We start from the raw sequence: 21,236 nt of genomic DNA on the forward strand, positions 1-21,236 counted from the left end.
TGCGGGGAATACACACAAGGCTCGCAACAAGATGCGCGAGGCATTGGACGCCCGCTGCGCAATCACGTCGTCGTCAGGGCCTGTCAGATAGTTCAGAAACCCAAGTCTCCACGTATGAGGGAGACTTGTGCATGTCACCAGGACTGTCTTTACTCCCTCCTCGACCTCCTCATCAGATTCAGACATCTCGAACCACTCGTGTTTCCAGATAGGCTTTTCGCCCAATGCGTATCCGTAGACACGCAGCCAGCCAAAAACGCTCCGTGTGGCGTTTTCCGAGACAAAGTCTTTCTCGTGGTCTAGATTTCCGTAGTTAACGAGCGTTTGCCTAGAATATGAGGTCTGTGCTGTACGCGGAGGGCTTTGGTACGCGTAAAGATCGTCGCCGTCGAGCGGCTGGTGTGCTGTTTTTTCGCCAACACAATCCCACGTCAACCCCTGATACCGAAGCCCATGGCCTTTGCACTCGGCATGGACCCGAACCTCGATATCGGTATGCTCAAGCGGTGTCCCGCCAAACGGTCTCCACTGGCAGACGGGCACTCGGTCATGCGATCCAGACCGGGAGAGGAAAAGCAACCGGCACTGATCCGCCCGGGCTACCTGGTCATCTGCCACGAGGGGATCCGAAACGGGTTGCTGGATGAAGGATTGTATCGCGCCAGACCATACGGCAGAGTGAAGGTCGACGGGAATTAAGCCGAAACGAACGTCCTGCAAGACTTTTTTTTGAAGCCCGAGCACTGTGATGCCGAGCCAAAGAGGTGCCACTTTGGGTTGTCGATCCATCAGCAGGCGTCCGAGGACAAGAGGATCGTCTTCAGCAACTACGTCAATGACTGCTAGTGCTCCCTGGAGCCAAGGGGTAACGGCGTTGCATTCGATGCTAGGATCGTAGAAGCTACTCAGCAACATAGGGCGGATTCCTTTGGTGTAGCAACTGAGAGGAATCAGCCGGTCTAGATGGCCTTCCTGGTGAACCCAGCCATACCGTTGCTCGCCATCAAGATCGGGACACTGTCGCTGCAGAACGGAAGAAGCAACTGCGGTCGGGAGATTCAGGCGGCTAGATGTGAAAGCTGGCAGCTCTAGCCCTTGACCGATACCCATAGATGGGAAGAGCAACACAGCGGCAAGGGCGGCCTGGCTCTGATCCCCGATGTTGCGGCGAACGCAGAAATTGCTAAGGAAACGGAGGGCTTCTGAAGAGGACGGGGCTCCTGCCGAATGATTTCGAAAGGTCGGGTTTGTCGATAGTATAAACCGGTGGCCTGGTTGGAGCCGTATTGACCAAGGAGCAAAGAAGGTATCTTGGCCCAACAACATAGTCGCCTCCCAGCCTTGGCCCGGGGCGAGCACGGCTGCCCACCATCGAGCCTCGTCTGGACTCGCATCGCTAATATCCACTTCTAAGCTAAGATGGTCTGGTAAAGGGGTTGTTTGTACTCCCGGGGTAGAATCCTCCGCCTTGCTACTCGTATACACGAGCGATGTGGCCTCGGACATAATTTCGGCCCACCTCGCGGAGAGAACGTATGCCCAGGCCAGGATAAGTATACCGAGATAGTTCTCATCCCCTCGTGTGAACCACGATGCCCAGTGTATCTCGCGTTTTGGCATTGCCGCCGCGATGGACAGCGGAATGGGGCCTTTCAAGATGACGCCGATCTGCACCTGTTGGGAAAACGGCGGTAATCCATTTCCGCAGTCTGGCTGAGTTGACCCCCAAGTAGAACGGCCCGTGGCGTATACTCGGCTGTGCTTCGCGTACTTGACGTGCTCCAGACGCAGGTCGTTTGGGAACGACGGGTGTTGACGGAACGCGTTTTGGATGTCGAGGTACGAGGGTGGAATGCCCGGCCGCTCGATTGCGGCATGGTGAAGTGTGGACCACGCTCTGAAGCTTTGCTCGTAGATCCCTTGGAAATCATCAACGCTCAATCGGACGGCATCGGCCATTGCAACGAAAAATAAAAAGAAGAAAAGGGGGGAGCCTTGTGAGGCGGCAAATGTGCTCGCCCACTTGGGTGATCAAATTGGCAAGATTCTCGATGTCAAGTTCGTGACAAAGACGAGGTGACAAAGGCGATGTTCGTGACGAAACTGAGAAGCTTGGAGCCTCTGCTCCCATCACAGTTCGATTGGCCATGTTCAACCAAGCCTTCTGCGCCTCGTTAACCAATGGTAAATTGAATGGCTGCCTGGTCACATTGAAAGCCAAGTGGTTGGTTGGCGCCAAGTGCAATGCCAGAGGCCAACGGCGGCCTGGAACTCGTTCCAGGAGCGTGATAAAAAGTGGAAAGCGAAATGCATACGGAGGTTGACACCTCATGGACAAAAAAAGCCGGACTCCAAGCGCAGATGTCGATAATGGAAATCCCGAGTCCCCGACTATAGGAACAGGACGAAAGCCATCCTGAAGCCCAAAGAAACTTTATTTACTCCGTTTACTTTTTCTTTTACCCTCTTTCTGTCATTCGATTTATTCTTGTCGCTTATTTTTATTTTGTTCTTTTTGCTTGATTTCTTGCTTTCCTTTTGAGTTTGGCTTTTTTCTCTTTTTGTTTTTGGGTTCTGCTCGGCATAGGGTGTTGCTTGGCCACCTCTTCTCCCAACTATGAAACTATGACATGGCATTCACGGCCTATAGTTATAGCTTTGAGATCACAAACCCACGACAACTTGAACCGGCAGGTTGAGTCGGCGCCCTCTCCGCACCAGGGTGAACCCCTTGGCCCCCAAGTTGCGTGGCCCAATCAGACATGAACTTTTCTCTTCCACCTCCCTAATTGGGACAGTCCTTCGACGTTCCTTGGCAGTACAGGACCACCTCCCCAACCCCGTTTAGTGTACGAAGCTGCCGCTGCACGATCGGCGCCTGTAATGGAACCGTTCCATACTTTCATCAATCCATGGGCTCACTCTGCCGCAGGAGCCTCTATGTATAGGACTACCCAAGGAGCCAAGCACCAAGTTACACAACCGTCCATGTGCATCATCTTTCCGACCGTTCTGCTTACGCCACATCCTTCAGAGAATATACATACATAAGGTAGTACGAATATACACGCGCTCATCCGGATGAATGGGCACAGAGAACCCCGCAATCAGCCCCCATCCAAAGATCAATGTACCATGTCTCTCCTATCTCCGGTCTCCATCCCTGCGAGGCTCATCCTAATTGACTTCCTGGACGGGTAGGTGCAGAGCAGTCACTGTGGCATCGCGCATGCTATTAGCTCACCTCGCTTGCCCTGGCCTTCTGTTTCCCATTGGGCATGACTCGGTTCCCTCCGATCCTGATATTGCTGACAATGCGGTGCCCTTCCTCAGCCCATCAATCAATGTGTATTCTGGGTGGTATTGGGGGTAGCTCGGGGCAGGGGGTGACGGGATGGACTTGCTTGGGTTCGTCACCTTCCTACCTGATGGCCCCGAGAGCGGAATGTTATTCCCTCGGTCGAAGGTCGGAGTACGGGTAGTTACTAGTACATAACCCAATCGTTGTCGTCCGAAGTATATCTCCGTCCCAGTTCCCACCCCGCGGCCAGCGCGAGTCAAACCGCGTTCTCGTCTTCACGCAACTTTGGCCAAAATGCTGTGGACAAGCTTACTCTCGGCACTGCTCCTCACGGGGACGGCCGAAGCTGCTGGCCGGAGTGTCGCTCATGCAGGGAAACGTCATGTTGAGCATGCCGCGAAGCGGGCGAAGCATGGCATTGTCGCCGGTCATCCTCACCGGGTGGTCGAGAGAGAACAAAAGGAGCACAGATTCTTGAATGATAATACCACCAGTGAGCATTCTACGGCACCAATTGACCGGGAATTTGCTACTAATATCATATCATAGGATTCGCTGTTAATGGGAAGGGCATCCCGGATGTCGACTTTGACGTTGGAGAGTCCTATGCCGGGCTGCTCCCCATCACCGGTGACCCTAACGACGAGAACAACCTGTTCTTCTGGTTCTTCCCCTCAACCAACCAGGCAGCGGACAAGGAGATCCTTATCTGGCTGAACGGTGGCGTGAGTTCCCTTAGGAGAAGGCATACTACCGACACACCCGCTGACTTTGCGTGTAGCCTGGGTGCTCGTCCTTTGAAGGCCTGCTTCAGGAGAACGGGCCCTTCTTGTGGCAGTATGGCACTTACAAGCCGGTCGAGAACCCCTGGAGCTGGCACACCCTGACCAACGTCGTCTACGTCGAGCAGCCTGTCGGCACCGGCTTCACGACGGGCAAGGCCACCATCACGAACGAGGAGGAGCTCGCCGAGCAGTTCATGGGTTTCTGGAAGAACTTCATCGACACCTTTAGCATGCACGGCTACAAGGTGTACATCTCCGGCGAGTCCTATGCGTATGTCCCCCTCTCTCTACCCATCGCATCGTGCCTCGGGCACCTGCTAACCTACCCGACCAGCGGCTACTACTGTCCGTACATCGCCAGCGCCTTCCTGGACGCCGAGGACAAAACCTACTACGACATGTCCGGCATGACCATCTACAACCCGTCGCTCGCAGTCGACGAGATCCAGGAGCCGATCCCAGTGGTGCAGTTCGCCGAGTACTGGACCGGACTCTTCCCCTTCAACGACACGTTCCGGGCCGATCTCAAGCGGCGCGAGCACGAGTGCGGCTACGCCGACTTCGTGGCCGAGTACCTGGTCTACCCTCCCAAGGGGCCCATGCCATCCCAGCTCCCCGGCACCCACCCCAACGGCACGACGCGCGACGAGTGCTGGAACATCTACTGGGACATATTCGACGCCGTCACGCTGCTCAACCCCTGCTTCGACATCTACCAAGTCGCCACCACCTGCCCCTTACTCTGGGACGTACTCGGCTTCCCGGGCTCCATGCCCTACCTGCCCGAGGGCGCCGAGATCTACTTCGACCGGGCGGACGTCAAGGCCGCCATCCACGCACCGCCCAACACCACATGGGAAGAGTGCTCCTCGGACGACGTGTTCGTCAACGGCACCGACCGCTCCCCGCCCTCCACCCTCGCCGTCCTCCCGCACGTGATCGACGCCACCCAGAACGTCATCATCGGCCACAGCGCGCTGGACATGATCCTGCTGGCCAACGGCACGCTCCTCGCACTGCAGAACATGACGTGGGGCGGGGCGCTCGGGTTCAGCGCGCGGCCCGACCAGCCCTTCTACGTGCCGCACAACGCCATCACGGGGCCCTCGACGCTGGCCGCGGCGGGCGTGTTCGGCAGCCTGGTGTCGGAGCGCGGGCTGACCTATGTCGCGGTCGACCTCGCCGGCCACATGGTGCCGCAGTACGCGCCCTCGGCGGCGTACCGCCACGTCGAGTATATGTTGGGTCGTGTCGACTGCATGAATTGTACCGTGCCGTTCACGACTGATCCGGATACGCCGCAGAGTGAGGGGGAGCTGGGGAAGGGGACCGCGCCGCAGGGGTGGAGCAATGGGAAGGGGAAGGGGAAGGGTAAGGGCAAGGGCGACGGAAAGGGGAAGGGGAAGGCGGATGGGAGGCCGTGGAGGTCGAGGAGATAGGCGGCTATTAGGGTTGCCAACACCTTGGAACTAGCGTGCGCTTGGTATGACTGATGAGGAATCGGCTTCGAATTGATGGCCAGTAATGACAGTGATCCCACATGTCCCTGTCTGTGTCTCCTCTCTGCCTGTCCTTGTCCTTGTTAGGCCCCAAAGGCCGACACCATTATCCTATAATACAAAATACACAGAGAGTGGAACCAGGCAAAGGCCCGCGCCTCCAAAACGTCCAATGTTTTCCCCGCCTCCCGCCTTGGTGGTCATGAACGTAACCCTTTCGTGAAAAATCATCCGTGATATCAAAACAGTTATCCGATACGCCGTTGCTGGAGAGCTATAAAACAGGGGTGAAGGTGAAAAATGTACAACACAGGAGCCGCCGAGGAGCTGGCTTCCCTTTGAAGCCCGCCTCAATAGTTGAGGCGTGGATTGAAAATTGAAGCGGAGTAAAAATGTTGATTCAAATCAACCGAACGTGTCGTCATGTTGCGTAAGCGGGCGAGAGAGTGCGTGATGTGTGCCGAAGAGAGGGCCCTTCCTGAGAAATGGGTATACCAATCGGTAGCCCAAAGCCAGAGCGTTGCTTCAGTTGGCAATGCTCGTTTCTCTTTGAGGCCGACGAGGTAGCACAGCAAGTATGCCTCGCTCAGCGTGCAGCCTCCGTCCCGCGCTGGCTCGCCATCTTCCTCAGCTCGAGCACGCCCATGATGCCCGTCTGCCGTAGCCTTTCGAGGATCATGCACATGCCCTCGCGGCTCTTTCCGAGCTGGTCCTGTGTCTTGGTCGACGCAAACGTTTCGATGCTGCGCTGGATGCCCTGCGCACCCAGCCGCGCAAAGAACCCGGTGTTGCCGTCGTTCGCGGCCGCCTCCGCCTGCGCCTGTGCCTGTCCTAGGCGGTCTCGGATCCGCTCGCCCAGCCGCGAGCGGAACACCACCCTGGTCTCGACGTCTGTGTTGTCCGCCGCCGGCTTGGTCTTGGGCACGGCGTAAAGCTGCCTCTCAACCACCGAGAGCACACCGACAAAGTTGAGGTTCCGGCTCTCCGTCGCCATCCATCCCTCGCGCATGTCCACGATGCTCGTCTCGAGAATGTAGGATGCCTTGTCCGTCGTCCCGCCCGTTAGGGATGAAGGCAATAATTTCATGACACCCGGTGGTAGGCGGGACTTCTTCAGGTGGATGCGTGTCGTGTGCAGACGGCCCGTGTCCCGGTCGACGTGCGAGGAGATGGTATCGGTGCTGAGCACATGGCTGGCGAAGGGGTTGAGCTGCGGGGAGCAGTAGCGGAGGAAGAAGGCGAGGGTGACGGTCGGGAAGGGATGCGAATAGGTGTGGTTGGTGGTGTGTGTGAGGACCATGTTGACCTTCTTTTGGAGTCCGGGATGCGTATGAACTTGAAATTAAATTGGTTGCATGGGATGTTCGAAGTGGTGATGGAAGGGCGCTTGATAAGGGCAAGGAGCTTGGATCTCCAAGTCCGGCGCGGGGGAGGCGATAGCTCGAGTTACACAGGCTCGAAGGCTCGATCGGCGCGAAATTGAGACGACGTACTCCGTAGCTTGGGTCGTGCTACAGCGGGTCGTGCAAAAACGTAGCTCGCGGTCTGAGGTCTTTATGGATTGTACGAATTGGACATTGGAGACGTCCTTTGCGAGAAAAGGTTCTCCCAGTCGCTTCCGGCCTCTCGGTTCAAGTTTTCTCGTCGGGATAAGAGCGTTTTCTCCGGCGAAATATTCGCTCGGGATGCCCCGAATCGGTAAACGAGATGCTGTCGCAATCGAAAGAGGTGGGAGAAATCAGGTTATGTATCAGTCTGATTGGGAGATGCCCCGGAGCAAATGGGTGGCCAAACGAGCCATGGAGGGGAACGCAACGGTGACGATCATCAGCTCATGGTTCGAAGGAGCTTGCCGCACTTTTTGGCCCGCTGCAATCGGAGATGGAAGCGAAACAGCCGAGAACCATCATGAGCCCACCTGTGGGAACGATGGGCTGTAACAGCTTAACATGTTGATACACATAATATATCTGTGACTCGGCGCTTGCAAACTCTAAAAACAACTGTGTACATATTGCTTACCATTCAGAACTAAAAGTCCGTTTATAATTCTTTTAAATGCCATTGTCCGGCTGTTGAAAGCTGTCGCAAGTTCGTATCTTCGATAGTATCGAAAGTCAAACCGACCGAAAGTGTGGGGTCGGACCTTCCCTGCGGTTCTCGAACCTTTTTCTCGTTCTGCCTGAGGATGATGCGCACGCGTGTTCGCTCAGGCGGCGAAAACCAAAGAGCACCCGACCCGCTTAGTCACCAAGGGAGGCATGGGCACTTGAACTCAGCACGCAGCCCTCGCCTTCCGAATGCCAGCCAACCTACTTTCCCTTCCCATTTCACCTTCTTCCCAGGCGCAACTCGGCACCCATACTCATACCACGCGCCATTTCAACACCGTGTCTACTAAGGCACTTCATCGCCCAGATTTCCTCAAGCGACGATCGTATTTCGTAGAGACGTTTCTTTCGGTTCCGCATTCCGCCACTGCGACCGAGAACAAAGCCGACGACCGTCGCCTAAAACAAGGCTCGACACGAGAGATTCGACCTAATCCACCGCGAAATCGTCGCCATCTCCCCCGTGGACTTGTGGCCGACTGCATTTAGGCTCGTATTTCACACGCGCCTCTACTAACCAGGTGTTTCGCTGAATTGCTGGCCGTGGAGGTGGTGCTATTCAGGAGGAGATCAATTGCGATTCTCCATTCACCCAGTTTTGCAGTAGGCAACCAGAGTTTTCGCAAGGGGTCTTTGTATTGCAATTTCTTTTCTTGCTTAACCTCTCATTCATAAAGCGCTTTCTGTCTCGCCTTGAGAACAATCAGAATTGACTGCATCCAACTCTGGCGTTGAGAAAGAGACGAGCACAACTGTGGCCCTGGGCAATCTACAAGAACAAGAAAAAACATCAAGTCATTTTCTCTCCATTCACCTCGTGCGAAACAGGTTTCGAGAGCACTTAATACGTACAGCCCCCGTTGCGCGGGCAAACTGCTTGTTGCAGACCTCGACACCCTCACACAAAAGAACGTCTGTAAAGCGCTCACGCGACACCAATCAACATGGCCTCCTCGGTCTTTTTCAAGTTCAAGTCTCAGAAGGAGCCCACCCGCGTGGAGTTCGACGGGACAGGCATCTCCGTCTTCGAGCTGAAACGTGAAATCATCCTACGAAGCGGCCTCGGCGATGGAACCGACTTCGACCTTGTCATCTGCGCCGACGAGGGCATGAAAGAAGGTATGGACCCCCCAGATTACCTTACCCGTCGAGAATTTAGGCGTACTGACGTGTGCTTAGTCTACGACGATGACACGACAATTATTCCCCGATCCACTACGGTCATTGCTCGGCGTATGCCTCCCAAGGTAGCCGGCAGAGGAGGTGCCGCCCGCTATGTCTCCGGCAAGATGCCCGTACATGCAAAGAACTCGTCGCGGCGGGAACAGATCGCCAAACCGGCCGTCAAGGCACAGTCCAACACGTTGGCGCAGCTGAGTAGTGCGATGACGGAGGAAGAAAAGCTGGCGGCGGTCTTCCAGGCGCAGACTGAGAACTTCACCTCCCGCGAGGAAGAGATGGCTACGTATGTTCAGTCAACCCATGCACGGAATAAGTAAATGCTAACAGAGTGTAGACAACAATACGTCGCCAAGGGAGGCCCCAAGAAACCGGCCAATGTCCCCGATCATGAACCCCCTCAGGGCTACATCTGCTATCGGTGCGGTGAGAAGGGCCACTGGATTCAACTTTGCCCAACCAACGACAACCCCGAGTACGACAACCGTCCCCGTGTCAAGAGGACAACGGGCATTCCCAGGTCGTTCCTAAAGACAGTAGACAAGGCAACGGCGCTTGGCCAGAACGCTGACGGCGAAGACTCGAAGACTCCGTCCGGCATCATGGTCAATGCGGACGGAGAGTTCGTGATTGCTGAACCGGACAAGGCGGCCTGGGAACAGTTCCAGGCCAAAGCCAAGGCGAACCCCGCCGCCCAGAAGGCCGCTGCCGAGGAGGACAAGATCGTCCGGGAACGAGGCTTGGAGTGCCCCGTCGACAAGAAAATGTTCATAGAGCCAATGAAGACTCCGTGTTGTGAGAAGACGTATTGCAATGATTGCATCACCAATGCTCTCATTGAGAGCGACTTCGTCTGCCCGGCTTGCAAGGCAGAAGGCGTCCTGATCGATGATCTGAAGACGGACGAGGAGGCCGTGGAGAAGATCAAGGTGTTTCTTGCCGAGAAGGATGGTAAGAAGGAGAGGTCTAACAGCCCCCCTGCCGAGGCAAACTCGCCGGCAACCGTCGGCAGGGAGGAAGTCGATACTAGGCCCGACGGAAGCAAGGCAAAATCACATTCACCATCGCCTGCTCCTGCAGCGCCCGCGACAAACCAACCTGCCCAGTCGTCAACTTCAACCCCGCAGAGCGCCGCGTCCACACTTGCCACTGGGGAACAGGCTCAACCTTCCAACAAGCGCCCCGCAGAGGACGCCTTGGAGAACCCCAAAATTCCGAAAGCGCCCAAGGCCATGCAGAAGGCGCAAGAAGTCCAACAACAAAACATGATGCCAATGATGAACGGCGGACAAAATTACCCGGGAGGTATGACCGGCATGAACGGCATGCCGATGGGCGGAATGCCTATGATGTACCCGGGCATGCCTATGATGGGCGGCAACTACGGGGCCATGGGCGGTATGCCCAACATGGGCATGGGCATGATGAACCCCATGATGAATCCTATGATGGCGGGCCAGATGGGCGGCGGCTACGGCGGCATGAACAACATGGCCGGTGCCGGCGGGTACAACAACGGCGGTTGGGGTGGGTCCGGTGGCATGGGCATGAACAACGGCAACATGGGCGGCGGGCGGACGAATGGGATGGGCATGGGCACGGGCGGTGGTTACAGCAATGGTCCTCATCAACAGCAGCAGCAACAATACCAGCAGCAACAACAACAGCACCAGCAGGGCCAGGGGCAGCAGCATTTTGGACACCAGCAAAACCAAGGCCAGGGGCAACAGCACTTTGGACACCAACACAACAATAGCGGCAATAAAAACTTTGCCTATCAGCCTGCTGTTGAGGAGGACGACGCCTACTTCCGCAAGCCGGTCAACCCGCATCGACATCAGAACCGGCAGCGCCGCGTCAGGCCTAGCGATTACAGGGAGCTCTGAAGGGGGGCTGTACATACCTGCATCAGCGTGGTCGCCCGGGCGTACCACTGTCGCGCCCTTGCACCGCCGTACATACCACCTATCCGGCAATTGAAACCAGTTCCCGGCACCACATACATCCCGATTCTACGTCTTGGTCCTCTACTGTCTCAACGACCCGTGGAGACAAATATATATATATACGAAATTCACCATGGCCGGCCACTTGACCTTGACATTGCGGCGTTTTCATGTTTTTTCTTAGCGGAGGATGTCGCCATCTGGCCACAGAAGGGGGAACTTTCTTGGGTCGATCCACGGATGGGTTTTTAATGGCGTAACTTGAGGTTTGGCGTTGAGGGAAGGGATGGCTTTTTTTGTTTCCCTGGGTTCAAGCAAAGGGGTCGCGCGTGTGTATTACCCGACCGCGGCAGAAAAACACATCTCTGGGGGGGCCGGCGGTGCATTGGTATCATAGGTTGGGATCGCTCACAGGCCGTTTGTTGGCTGCTTTTTTTGGGGGTGTATAAGTATCGCTATAGCATTTCTTCGCTTAGCATAGACGGAATTGAGTTCCATGAATATCCCACAATCCAGCTCGTGAAATTATTGTGCTCATCGCACACGTGTCTCATGTTTTAACTGTTCATTCGATTGAAGTTCACGGCTGGGGCTTCTATCCATGGCATAACGCCTGTCCGCACGTGCACGTCGTGTCTTGCCCGCGTACTCCGTACTCTATGGCATGCCTGACTCCCTGACACCTTTATACGGCTGCTATCGACGAACAATTACTGTCAACGCAGGAGGGTATCTACAGCCTCACGCCCGTCTTCATCCCAGCTACATCTTCTACGCCCCCCCATTCCCCAGCACCCTACGCAGGCGGCACGAACGGCTGGACCAGCATCTCGCTGAAGCGCTCGAGCCGCTCCTTCCCCCTGACCTCCTCGACCAGCAGCGGCATCTTGACGACGTTGAACTCGTCGTACAGCTCCTCGATCTGCTCGAGGTACTTCTTCTGCATGCGGCGGCGGGCGGTGCACTGCTCGCAGTCGGACCCGGGCTTGGGGAACAGCAGCTGGTTGACGACGATGCTGTGGGTGTCGATGCCGTAGCTGGCCAGCTCCTGGATCATGCGCTCCGTCTCGTACAGCGAGAGGAACTCGGGGATGCACACGCACACGAACGTCGTCAGCCGCTCGTCCTTGAACTGCGTGTTCACCTCCGAGATGGTCGCCCGCAGCGTCTCCAGCTTCTCCATCATCTCGTTGAGGTTCTGCCCGTTTGGAAGTGTCCCGTTGCTGCCCAGGAACCCGTTGAGGAGGGGCCCGTACTGGCTCGACAGCTGTGATACCTTGGCGAGTGCCTTCTCGAGCACGGATGGGAATTGTAGGAAGCGGAGTGTGTGGCCGGTTGGTGCGGTGTCGAAGATGATGGTCTCGTACGAGAGCGACTTGACTTGCTTGAGGACTTCGGCGAAGGACATGGCTTCGTCGATACCTGGAATCTGTAGGCCGTCGTCGTCAGTTAGCCGGGAATGCACTTTTTTGGAGTTGAAACCGGGTGGAGGTTGGCGTCTTACCGCAAAGGCCAGGTCTTGCATCATCCCCCCCATGCCGCCCATGTCGGCGCCGGCGTCACCCTCGCCCTGCCCCGCCAATAGATCTTGGATGCTTCCGTTGGGGTCGATCTCCATGGCGCTCAGATTCTCAAACCCGTCGATAAGACGGGCCTCCTTGCCGAACTTTTGGCTGAAGGCATCGCTGAGGTTGTGGGCCGGGTCGGTTGAGATGAGCAGCACAGAGCGGCGTACTTTTGCGAGTTGGATGGCAAGCGAGCAGGATGTGGTCGTCTTGCCCACACCGCCCTTGCCGCCGACGAAGATCCAACGGAGTGACCGCTGGTCGAGGATCGACTGCAGCGTAGGCTCCATGGCGTCGCCATCGTCGACGTTAATGAGCGTAGCCGACATATTGGATAAAGTTGTTCGTTCGATAAAGGGTTGAGTTGTGGATTTTTGGTTTCGTTGTTGCGGGGTGAAAGTGCAATGCAAGCAAGTTTTGGTTTGGGGTTCTCGGTCGCCTGTGTTGTAGAAAACGAAACGTAGTCCGTAGCCTCAGGTTGCTAGCCACGTTGATAGCAGTCAGTGGTGGTTTGGGCTCCTTTGGAACCCATTCGAAATGCAAAGTCACTTCCGGAGCGCGGCCGGTCTCCAGACGGTCCGTGGGGTTCGAGCCCGGGACCGGGCAACGTCACAGGGGTTTCATGGCGGGGTCAAGCAACTGCAGGGGGTCGGCCTACAGAGGGGTTTGACTTCCATCCGCTGGCATGTGGCTGCTCAGCTGAACCACCCACTAACTCGAGGTCAAGGCTTTGGTGGCAACATTAAGGGGGTATTTTGTCTCCAACTGGGAAAAGCTGAGAGATTCGTGTCCGAAACCTTGGAAGGAAACGAGAGAATCTCCAGCACGCCGCACTCAGGCATACCAATAAATCACCCGGATCCCCGTAATACAGTCTGCAATTATTGACCGCTGTTTCTGTTAACCAACCCATTACGAACATTAGCGATGATTCAAGCAACGAGTGACCGGAACAGACATCCATCGACTCCCCGTGTTCCTCTTCAGGACGCGGGGCTGAGTGGGAGTGGACAGCAACAGCCCCCGAGCAATTAATGCCATGGTCAGCTCCGCAGATCGTGTGAGACATCGGGTTGTAGGCAGCAGAATAAATTGAACTTCGATCTTGCCACTGCCCAAGCCCAGTACACGCGTTCCCCTGCAAATGCACATATAAGGGCCCTTCTCGGGGCATTTGCCGGACGTTACCGGGGTTCATTGTGCTTGCTGTGCTGTGCTCAGTTGGAGTCGGTTCCACTTCATTGTTACCCCTCACCAGCACAGCCCTGCCGTGACAACCCCACTGTCGCAACAACACGACAGCGATCGCCAACTCAAAACAACTGAAGCCCGCTGTGTAAGTGAGTCAATCCATTTTTGGCACAGTACCCGTTGCTCTCTCGACATATAAGACTTAACACACTCCACCACTTCTCCCCAGCTCCCCAGCTCCCCAACTCCCCGCTTACACCCCGCAACACCAGACTCATCATCACCACATTCCACCACCACTACAAAACCATCAAGAAGCAAACCAAAGAAAGAACCGCCCACCCCCCTTCGAACGCAAAAATGGCCACCGAACCCACCGAAACCAAAGACCGCATAACCTGCCACGTCCTCGACACCACGACCGGCCAGCCCGCCCGCAACATGCGCGTCAAGCTCGAGCTGATCTCCACCTCCAACCCCCCCACCACAACCAGCACAACCACCCCCAACAACACCAACACCACCACCACCAACACGACAACCCCCCCCCTCCACCGCGTCTTCGAGTCCCAAACCGACGACGACGGCCGCATCAAGGCCTGGCTGCCCTACTCCTCCGCGACCTCGTCGGGCGAGGTGCCCGTGTGCACGCTGGGGGACGTGCTGGGCGGCATGTCGGGGGGCTCGAGCCGGTGGACGCTGCGGTTCGACAGCGCGGGGTATTTCGGCGGGCTTGAGCAGACCTTCTACCCGGAGGTGGACGTCACCTTTACGGTGCGGGACGGGGAGCGGTATCACGTGCCGTTGTTGCTGGCGCCGTTTGGGTATAGTACTTATCGGGGGAGTTGAACGAATTCGTGGTTCGGGAGGGGGTTTGTACTGGCTTCGTGCGGATGGGGAACGGGGTTGAGAGAGGTGGGTTGGGGGGGGGGGGTGGCATTGTAGTTCAGGGGTTGTGAGCTGGAGCAAGGATCCCACTCATAATGTAGTTCAGTAACCTTTGCGTTTTGGTAGTGGAGAGTTAGGTAGCCGTTGTATTCTATTGCTTGGCCTGACTGCGTCAAAGTGTAACAGCGGTTAGCCATGGCAGTGAAGTGTTGACGAAGAGTTGACGTTGCAAATCGAGCAAGGCAGTCGGAGCTGAGATGAATGTGCCCACCAAAGCTGGTTTGACTATTTGCAAAATGTGGCATAAAGTTGCGAGGTTTTCCCAAGTGCTTACTCTACGGGGACCAAGCCAAAGTGGTTGCATTCTTGTTTTGTTTATTTGCTATGTATTTCTTGTTTCTCCTATTTTTTTGTCCCCGCCGCTGGAGCGAACCTGATGCACCCCCCGACAGCCTTAGAAAAAAAAAAGAAATAAGACGCGGCTTGTCAGAATTGTGGTCCGTTGACAGTGCGCTTTTACCCAGCCCTATCCTGTAGAGATGGGTGATGCCGCGAGGCTAATAAACCAGTAACAAATGAATGTGGTCTTCCTCTTCTACCCATTACTCCGCCATAGAACCAAGCCATTACCCACCTAGCACCAGTCGTTAAGTCATGATCTCCCGCTCTCAGCTATGCGATAAAAACTCAATACCCGTTGCGCACCTATGCTGAAACGCCCAAGTCTCTCCCGGTTGGATCACGCCGACCCGAGAAGCCCACATGCCAGCCTGTCGACAATCTCTTTTATCTGGTGGCTGCGGTCCGCCTACCGGTGCATTAGTCTGCTCATGAAGCTGCTTCTGCGCCTCCCGTGCCGTGGATCCCGCGGCGCGTCTCGTGGGTCGGCCTTGGGATGGTCGAACGCTGTCCCCCGGTGTACGGGCGAGTCCGGGTCCCTGCTGCTCATGCCGTCACTTGACTCGATGGCGTCGCCGTCCTTGGACGGGAGAAAGGCATCGAGCCCGGGGATCTCGGCAGCCCGGATCGAGTTGATGGCGATCCGGCCGAAGGCGGAAAGAGTTCCTTCTTCGGGGGAATCGGGCCTTCGGTCGTCAAAGGTGGATGCCCGGCTGTTGGCCTCCTGCTGGGCCATGAAGGACATCCGGTATCTTAAAAGCGCCCGTGCCGGGTTCACATCGTCCTCGGTGAGGCAGGCGTCGGGGTTGAGATTCGCTTCGGGGTGTGGTAGTGTTGTGTTCCGGCCTGTGAGGTGGTCAGTAGGTACTCAATTATCGGTCCAAGCTGTCAACTTACTGCCACAGAACGCCTCCGGGAAACCCGTGTCTCTTCCCCGGAGTGATATCTGCGTCGGGCTCTGAGGGATAGGCATCATGTATTCGGGGTTGCTGAAACGCGAGGAGGTAGACCTCCGAAATCTTGGTCTGCGCATGTCGGGCGAAGTTTAGCGGACGACTTTCTCCTTTTGAGTCCCTCGACTGTCTGTTTATGCAAAGAACCACAGTGGCTCAGCCAACAACGGCTGTGGAGCTGGCTCGGCGTCGTGCTCTTTTGTGGCCAAGAAGGGTGTTCCGTAACAACGATCAACGGGAATAAAATGAGGGCGAAAGTGTTGAAATACAGACGAGAAAAAAAAGTAAATAAGGCGTACGGGATACTCCAGGCAATCCCTGAGGGTAGAAAGGAAAGATATTACACTAGGGTTGTCCTTTTGGGCAATGAACGCGAAAACCGCGGACAGGCCACTCGGGGGTCTTATGAAGTGCCTGGACAAAGACCCATGGGTGGAACAATGGGGCATGCTGCTCGTCATATATGGCCGCCGCTGGGCGGCCTGGGGGTCATACTCGGAGTCTCGGAGCCATGGTTTTGGCAAGACAGAGTCTCTCCGATCTCAGTCCAGACCGTCTCAGGCCCTTCCTCTGTGCGGTATGATCGCGTGGCTTCGGTCTCGAGTTGCTCAAGCGAAAGTGAACTGGTGGATGAGAGACCGTTTCCGCTCACCTTGGGTTGAGCTTAAAATGTGGGGTCAGCCCCACGCGGTGACAATTTCAGGCGCGCGGCAGGTCGAGTAGCGCTGGCCAATCGAGCATCAAGCGCTTGTTGTTTCGATGCTGGCCAAACAAAGGCCTGCTTTGACTTGGTGACAAGAATAGTCGTGGTACGCGTCCCGGTAGAATGAGCTTTGTACGAGGTGCCTATTGTGTAGGAGCCGCAGGGAATTTATGGAGACGGATGGAAAGGAGGGAGGTCAATGCCGACAGGCTCTTGAGTCTCGAGCGGGCGGTCGAGGGCTTTTAGGAAGCGACCGACGCTCCTCTGACTCGGAACTGGCTACTAGCCCTGGAAGCCGCTGGCAAGAACAGCCACGGAAGTGGGCTCGGATTCGCCGCTGATGGCGCGGGCAGCTGCGTACCTCTGCAAGACGGGTCATCCGGCATGCAGCGGAGGCCCGCCCAGCTCTGCCAATGTTCGGCAGGGCGGCTTGACATGACTCCATTGGGGATCCTTTGATGGTTGCAGGCTGCATCACGCACCGCCAATGGTACGCATGCAGGTGTTTGGAGGGGTTCCGGGTTTAAGCTGGAGATCAGCAAACCCACCTGGCCTCGGAGTTTGGCCGACGGAGTCCCTGTATTCTTTTTCTTCCTTGGTAGAGGGGAATGGTCAGTTTGAGGCTGGTGTCATCGTCCTGGTCTCCGACGGACCGCGTGGGAGACCGGCCGCCGGGACGACCCGGGCCACGCCACCGGCCACGCCACCGACTGTCAAGCCCGCAGGCCCTCATCGCAGCGAGATGGGATGGGCGTCTGCGGGTCGGATGGTGAAAAGAAGCCATGTGTGCCGGCAATGTAAGGATGCCACATAAGTCGACCGAACAGCGGGGACATTGACCAACATCGCTTAATTCTCCCACGGTAGCAGCTTCACCGCTGCTCAGTCGGGTGGTGATAGCACAAAAGAAATGCTTTTCACTGCAGTTGAGTGGTTTGCGAGCCCAATCGTGAATGCTGCATGTCTCAGTGTGAAGACCATGGCTATTCGATTCTGCAGGGTCTCGGGCGGGGCTCTGCTGCACCATGGAGGTCTTTGCACATCGAGATCGGAGCTGTGCGGGGAAGCCGACTCGCTTGATGCCTTGCGAATGGCGATGTTTCTTGGGTGACTGTGGGAAGTGGAATGTTCCATGATTGTGAGTACCGACTCCTTGGCTCACGGAAAACCCGGAATGCGGGCACAAATGGACCACGAGCGCCCAAGTTTCGGCTGTCATGGCCAAGGCCTCGGTGTCCATTTCCTCTGCTTCTGAACAGCGAGACGGCAGAGCACAAGGAGAGAAGAAGAAATTGCGCATCCGTAGTTATCGTTAACCGATGAGAACTGAAATTGATAAGAGACCTGAGCGGAGCTGGGGGGTTATGAAAAGTTTCAATTGAGAGTTCCCAAGCGTCAGGCTCAAGCCAAGTTGTTGCATTTCCAGTTGTGGCAAGTGGAAGCAACTCCCGCCAAGACTCCCCGGACCATGAGACCGAGGATTGCCCGCCAGCTTCCGCCCCATTCTGCTTGGTGCACGTGTAATCCGCCCCATCTCAGCCCCTGAACCAGTGCACGAGCCACTTTACCTTCCAAGGCCTGGATTGTTCAGGCGATGTGGCACATTTGGCAGTGCCAAGAGCTCAGGGAATTGACAGCTCTCCAATTTACGCGACAAACTCCAAAGCTTCCAACCTCTGTGCTTGCCATCTCCCAAGACCACGAAACGCCCTCTTTCACAAGACTTCTTCTTCCCGCTCTTTAATTTTATTCTCTCACCCAATCCCATCTACCCAACCAGCACAATGGCCGACCAAGTCCAAGAGATGCTCGACGTGCCGCGCGAGTTCCTGAAGGACGGCATCCAGTTCATCAACCGCGCCCAGAAGCGTATGCCTTTCTCCTCGCAAACCATGGCATCAACCAGAAGAACCCAATCACTGACACTCTCCCAGCCGACCGCCGCGAATTCATCAAAATCTCCCAGGCCGTGGGCGTCGGTTTCCTCGGTATGCCTCCCACCCATCACCCTTTTCTCTATCCACACACAACACACGCACGGCGGTGCAACGTCCAGTTCGGTATACTAACCAACATGCTACGTAACAGTCATGGGTGCCGTCGGGTACTTCGTCAAGCTCAGTATGCGTTTCCCACTCCCCCGGTTGTCTCAAGCCAGCAACTAACTCATTCCCCCTTCAGTCCACGTGCCCCTAAACAACATCCTCGTCGGTGGCGCATAAACCCGTCCACCACTTAACCCAGCCACGCCACGCCATCTCCCCATAGAACGGGACAATAAACAAACAACAATGGCCTAGTGAGGGCACAGAGCAACGGAGCAGGATAGTACTCGATGAATTTTATACGAATTGGCGGGACGGGTCGGGCAAAGCGGTCATCAAAACCCAACCGAGACCTCCGATCCCACTCTACTACGCGATCAAAACCTTAGCCTTTTCACTCCCACGTTTCGGTGGCCATAGCGAGAGGAGGGCGGGGGGTCTTCTGGTTTTTCTACATCACAGAGGGGACTGCGGGTCGGGGAAAGTGAGGTTCTAGGGAAGGGGCACGAGGATGAGGAGTATGACGGCGCAAGATATCCCATGTGCTGGTTGAGAAGCTGGCTCATAACTATCATAATTCCTATTGACGGCGGGGCAATTGTAAAAATTGATTTCTTGTTTTGGCGGTCTACCTATTCTGCTTGGTCCTCACGTGCCGCGGTTCGAATTCAATGGTCTGTGGGTTTGAACGGCCACGTGCATATATGGAGGCGTCATATTTCTCGAGACACCTCACTGATTGCTTCACTGATTGCACAAACAAGTTTGAAGATTCTGGTTTATTATTGACGCGACTCGTCAAATTTCCTACCAGGGTTGGTTATGCTTGACTATACTGCTGAAGGGGCCTCAACACAGGCCCCGGTTGCGGTATCATTATACGCGCAACATAGCGACGGTCGACATAGTCCCCTGCCCCACCTAACCAAGGCCGTGTCAAGGTCCAGGTCATCATTTTTACCGTCTCGTCGCGAGGTACTGGGCGGCGCTGTCCCAAGCAGAGCGGTCGGCCGCAGGGATATCGTTGGGGCTTAGCTCCTTGACGCCAGCATGCAGCGCATCGAAGAAGCTGCAGGCGACAGTGAAGTCCTCGGTGAAAGAGACGGCGTACGGTACGTATACACCTGGGAACTGCTCGAGCTTCTGGCTCTTGTGGGGGTCATTCGGCAAAAGGTCATCCAGATACGTCTTGACCGCGATCCCGAGGGCGACATCCGGATCGTAGAGGAAGGGAAGTCTGTGGACGGGGTTAGCGTGATGCTCCAAGGTTTTGCTAGCAGAAACATACTGATGGCTCAATTCCCAGCCGTTGTCCCGGTTCCGCTTCGCCTGCGCATACATAAACATGGAGGCGAGGATGGCCTCGACAAGGTCACGATCGGCCGACCGTACCTCGGACACGAGCGAGCGGAAAGCCAAGAGGTTCTTGCTAAGGGGACCCGTGTATCCGTTGGCTTGATGCCTGAGCTTGAGCAAACTCGCGCATCTGCTGATCAGGAGTAGGCTCGATTGGTCGGTGTCGGAACCGTTTAGGGGGAGGCCGCGCAGCTCATCATGCGGGTTTCTGGCGTTAAGGAGCTCGAAGCGGATCAACTCCATCGCGACAAGAATGGACTCGTACAGGTGCGGGAACTCGGGGTACTTCTTGGCCGTTGGCTCAATGCTAGCCAGCGCAGTGGCCAACGCAGAGCCCCAGCTAGTAAGTTCGTGCCGGTCATCGACATAGCCCCGAATGTGCAGAAATCTCCATATGCAGATCGACTTGATCAGCTCAGCGGATTCGATGCCCTTCAACTTGTCCTCGGGGCTTGCGCGGGTCAGAGCGACAAACTTCGGGTTCTTCAACGCCAGGACCTCGGATAAGATGGAGCCGTGGGCAAAGTTCGGAATATTCTCTGTGATGCTTGCTTCCCGTACTTTCCAACTGGCGACTTGAGGGGTGAAGTTGGCTTTGGCTTCCTGGCGGTCCCAGACGGTGGAGGAATAGTTGCGGTCGTACCAGACCTTCATGCTGATATTCTTAAATCCGATGCCGCGGTTCAGACGAGGAATTACCAGACTCAGGGCAGCCTCTTTGATGCGGGCTGATTGTGTTGTCACCAGCTTCCTGTACTCTTCTGAAGCGACTCCATCAAGCGTCGGCAGGACTTGCAACTGGCCATGGGTGATCCAGGTAAGAATACGCGGTCCGATTAGGCCTGTGCTGAGATAATGGAACAGCTCCGAGGGGAGCTGCAGGCCGAGGTATTCATGATTGTCGTTCGTCAGGTGTTCATAGTCGTGGACCTTAACCTCCCCATTCTCGGCAATGTATACGAAGTGGTCGACGGCCATCCGGGCCTTGCGGTACTTGTCAAGCCAATTGGGGTCCTGGTTCTTCAGGATGTCTTGGAAGCTGCTGCAGACAAGAGTCACCGACTTCTCGGCGGTTCGCAGCATATTAACCGCGTCAGCCACCGTGTGAGGTTGCGTCTTGATGATAGTTTGGTCGGTCAGGGGCGGAAAGGGCGGCAGGAAGGACGTCCCGGTCATCAGAAAGGCGTCGACAAACAGAGACTCGCTAACGTTCAGAGTCTTCAGTATGTGTTTCTTCGAGACCGCATAGACCAGGTTGTTTTCCCAATCGATGGTGCGGATGACGCAGTCCCGGATCGGATACAGCAAGAGCTCT

General features: G+C 56.0%; 9 protein-coding genes across 9 annotated transcripts; 4 read left to right on the forward strand and 5 right to left on the reverse strand.

The window, feature by feature from the left end:
* Positions 1 to 73: 73 nt before the first annotated feature.
* B0H64DRAFT_416195 (uncharacterized protein) lies at positions 74 to 1,959 on the reverse strand (the record flags this gene model as incomplete). The annotated part of the gene is made up of 3 exons (XM_062805146.1): positions 74 to 124; positions 154 to 1,713; positions 1,753 to 1,959. 3 exons carry the CDS (start codon positions 1,957 to 1,959, stop codon positions 74 to 76), a joined length of 1,818 nt encoding a protein of 605 aa, XP_062660463.1.
* Positions 1,960 to 3,595: 1,636 nt separating this feature from the next.
* B0H64DRAFT_320693 (Alpha/Beta hydrolase protein) lies at positions 3,596 to 5,525 on the forward strand (the record flags this gene model as incomplete). The annotated part of the gene is made up of 4 exons (XM_062800477.1): positions 3,596 to 3,794; positions 3,851 to 4,026; positions 4,083 to 4,357; positions 4,421 to 5,525. 4 exons carry the CDS (start codon positions 3,596 to 3,598, stop codon positions 5,523 to 5,525), a joined length of 1,755 nt encoding a protein of 584 aa, XP_062660464.1.
* Positions 5,526 to 5,989: 464 nt separating this feature from the next.
* On the reverse strand, positions 5,990 to 7,013 carry B0H64DRAFT_114494 (PRELI-like family-domain-containing protein). The gene has a single exon (XM_062797842.1). The coding sequence runs from the start codon at positions 6,883 to 6,885 to the stop codon at positions 6,172 to 6,174; it is 714 nt and encodes a 237-aa protein (XP_062660465.1). The 5' UTR covers positions 6,886 to 7,013; the 3' UTR covers positions 5,990 to 6,171.
* Positions 7,014 to 8,640: 1,627 nt separating this feature from the next.
* On the forward strand, positions 8,641 to 10,761 carry B0H64DRAFT_372371 (DWNN domain-containing protein; the record flags this gene model as incomplete). The annotated part of the gene is made up of 3 exons (XM_062802224.1): positions 8,641 to 8,815; positions 8,876 to 9,161; positions 9,213 to 10,761. 3 exons carry the CDS (start codon positions 8,641 to 8,643, stop codon positions 10,759 to 10,761), a joined length of 2,010 nt encoding a protein of 669 aa, XP_062660466.1.
* A 576-nt stretch (positions 10,762 to 11,337) lies between these two features.
* Positions 11,338 to 12,994, reverse strand: B0H64DRAFT_114506 (anion-transporting ATPase-like domain-containing protein). The gene is made up of 2 exons (XM_062797843.1): positions 12,326 to 12,994; positions 11,338 to 12,250 (listed from the first exon to the last, which is right to left on the reverse strand). The coding sequence occupies exons 1-2, from the start codon at positions 12,713 to 12,715 to the stop codon at positions 11,618 to 11,620; spliced, it is 1,023 nt and encodes a 340-aa protein (XP_062660467.1). The 5' UTR covers positions 12,716 to 12,994; the 3' UTR covers positions 11,338 to 11,617.
* A 510-nt stretch (positions 12,995 to 13,504) lies between these two features.
* Positions 13,505 to 14,535, forward strand: B0H64DRAFT_390819 (uncharacterized protein). The gene is made up of 2 exons (XM_062803429.1): positions 13,505 to 13,722; positions 13,850 to 14,535. Exon 2 carries the CDS (start codon positions 13,938 to 13,940, stop codon positions 14,424 to 14,426), a length of 489 nt encoding a protein of 162 aa, XP_062660468.1. The 5' UTR covers positions 13,505 to 13,722; positions 13,850 to 13,937; the 3' UTR covers positions 14,427 to 14,535.
* Positions 14,536 to 15,273: 738 nt separating this feature from the next.
* On the reverse strand, positions 15,274 to 15,897 carry B0H64DRAFT_372374 (uncharacterized protein; the record flags this gene model as incomplete). The annotated part of the gene is made up of 2 exons (XM_062802225.1): positions 15,274 to 15,710; positions 15,762 to 15,897. The coding sequence occupies 2 exons, from the start codon at positions 15,895 to 15,897 to the stop codon at positions 15,274 to 15,276; spliced, it is 573 nt and encodes a 190-aa protein (XP_062660469.1).
* A 1,061-nt stretch (positions 15,898 to 16,958) lies between these two features.
* B0H64DRAFT_114544 (uncharacterized protein) lies at positions 16,959 to 17,914 on the reverse strand. The gene has a single exon (XM_062797844.1). It carries the CDS (start codon positions 17,818 to 17,820, stop codon positions 17,056 to 17,058), a length of 765 nt encoding a protein of 254 aa, XP_062660470.1. The 5' UTR covers positions 17,821 to 17,914; the 3' UTR covers positions 16,959 to 17,055.
* Positions 17,915 to 18,304: 390 nt separating this feature from the next.
* Positions 18,305 to 18,742, forward strand: B0H64DRAFT_440442 (uncharacterized protein; the record flags this gene model as incomplete). The annotated part of the gene is made up of 4 exons (XM_062806487.1): positions 18,305 to 18,389; positions 18,455 to 18,508; positions 18,609 to 18,641; positions 18,702 to 18,742. 4 exons carry the CDS (start codon positions 18,305 to 18,307, stop codon positions 18,740 to 18,742), a joined length of 213 nt encoding a protein of 70 aa, XP_062660471.1.
* Between the last annotated feature and the right edge of the window lie 2,494 nt (positions 18,743 to 21,236).

Source organism: Chaetomium fimeti, assembly GCF_033439085.1.
Source record: "Chaetomium fimeti strain CBS 168.71 chromosome Unknown B0H64scaffold_3, whole genome shotgun sequence".
Taxonomy (NCBI): domain Eukaryota; kingdom Fungi; phylum Ascomycota; class Sordariomycetes; order Sordariales; family Chaetomiaceae; genus Chaetomium; species Chaetomium fimeti.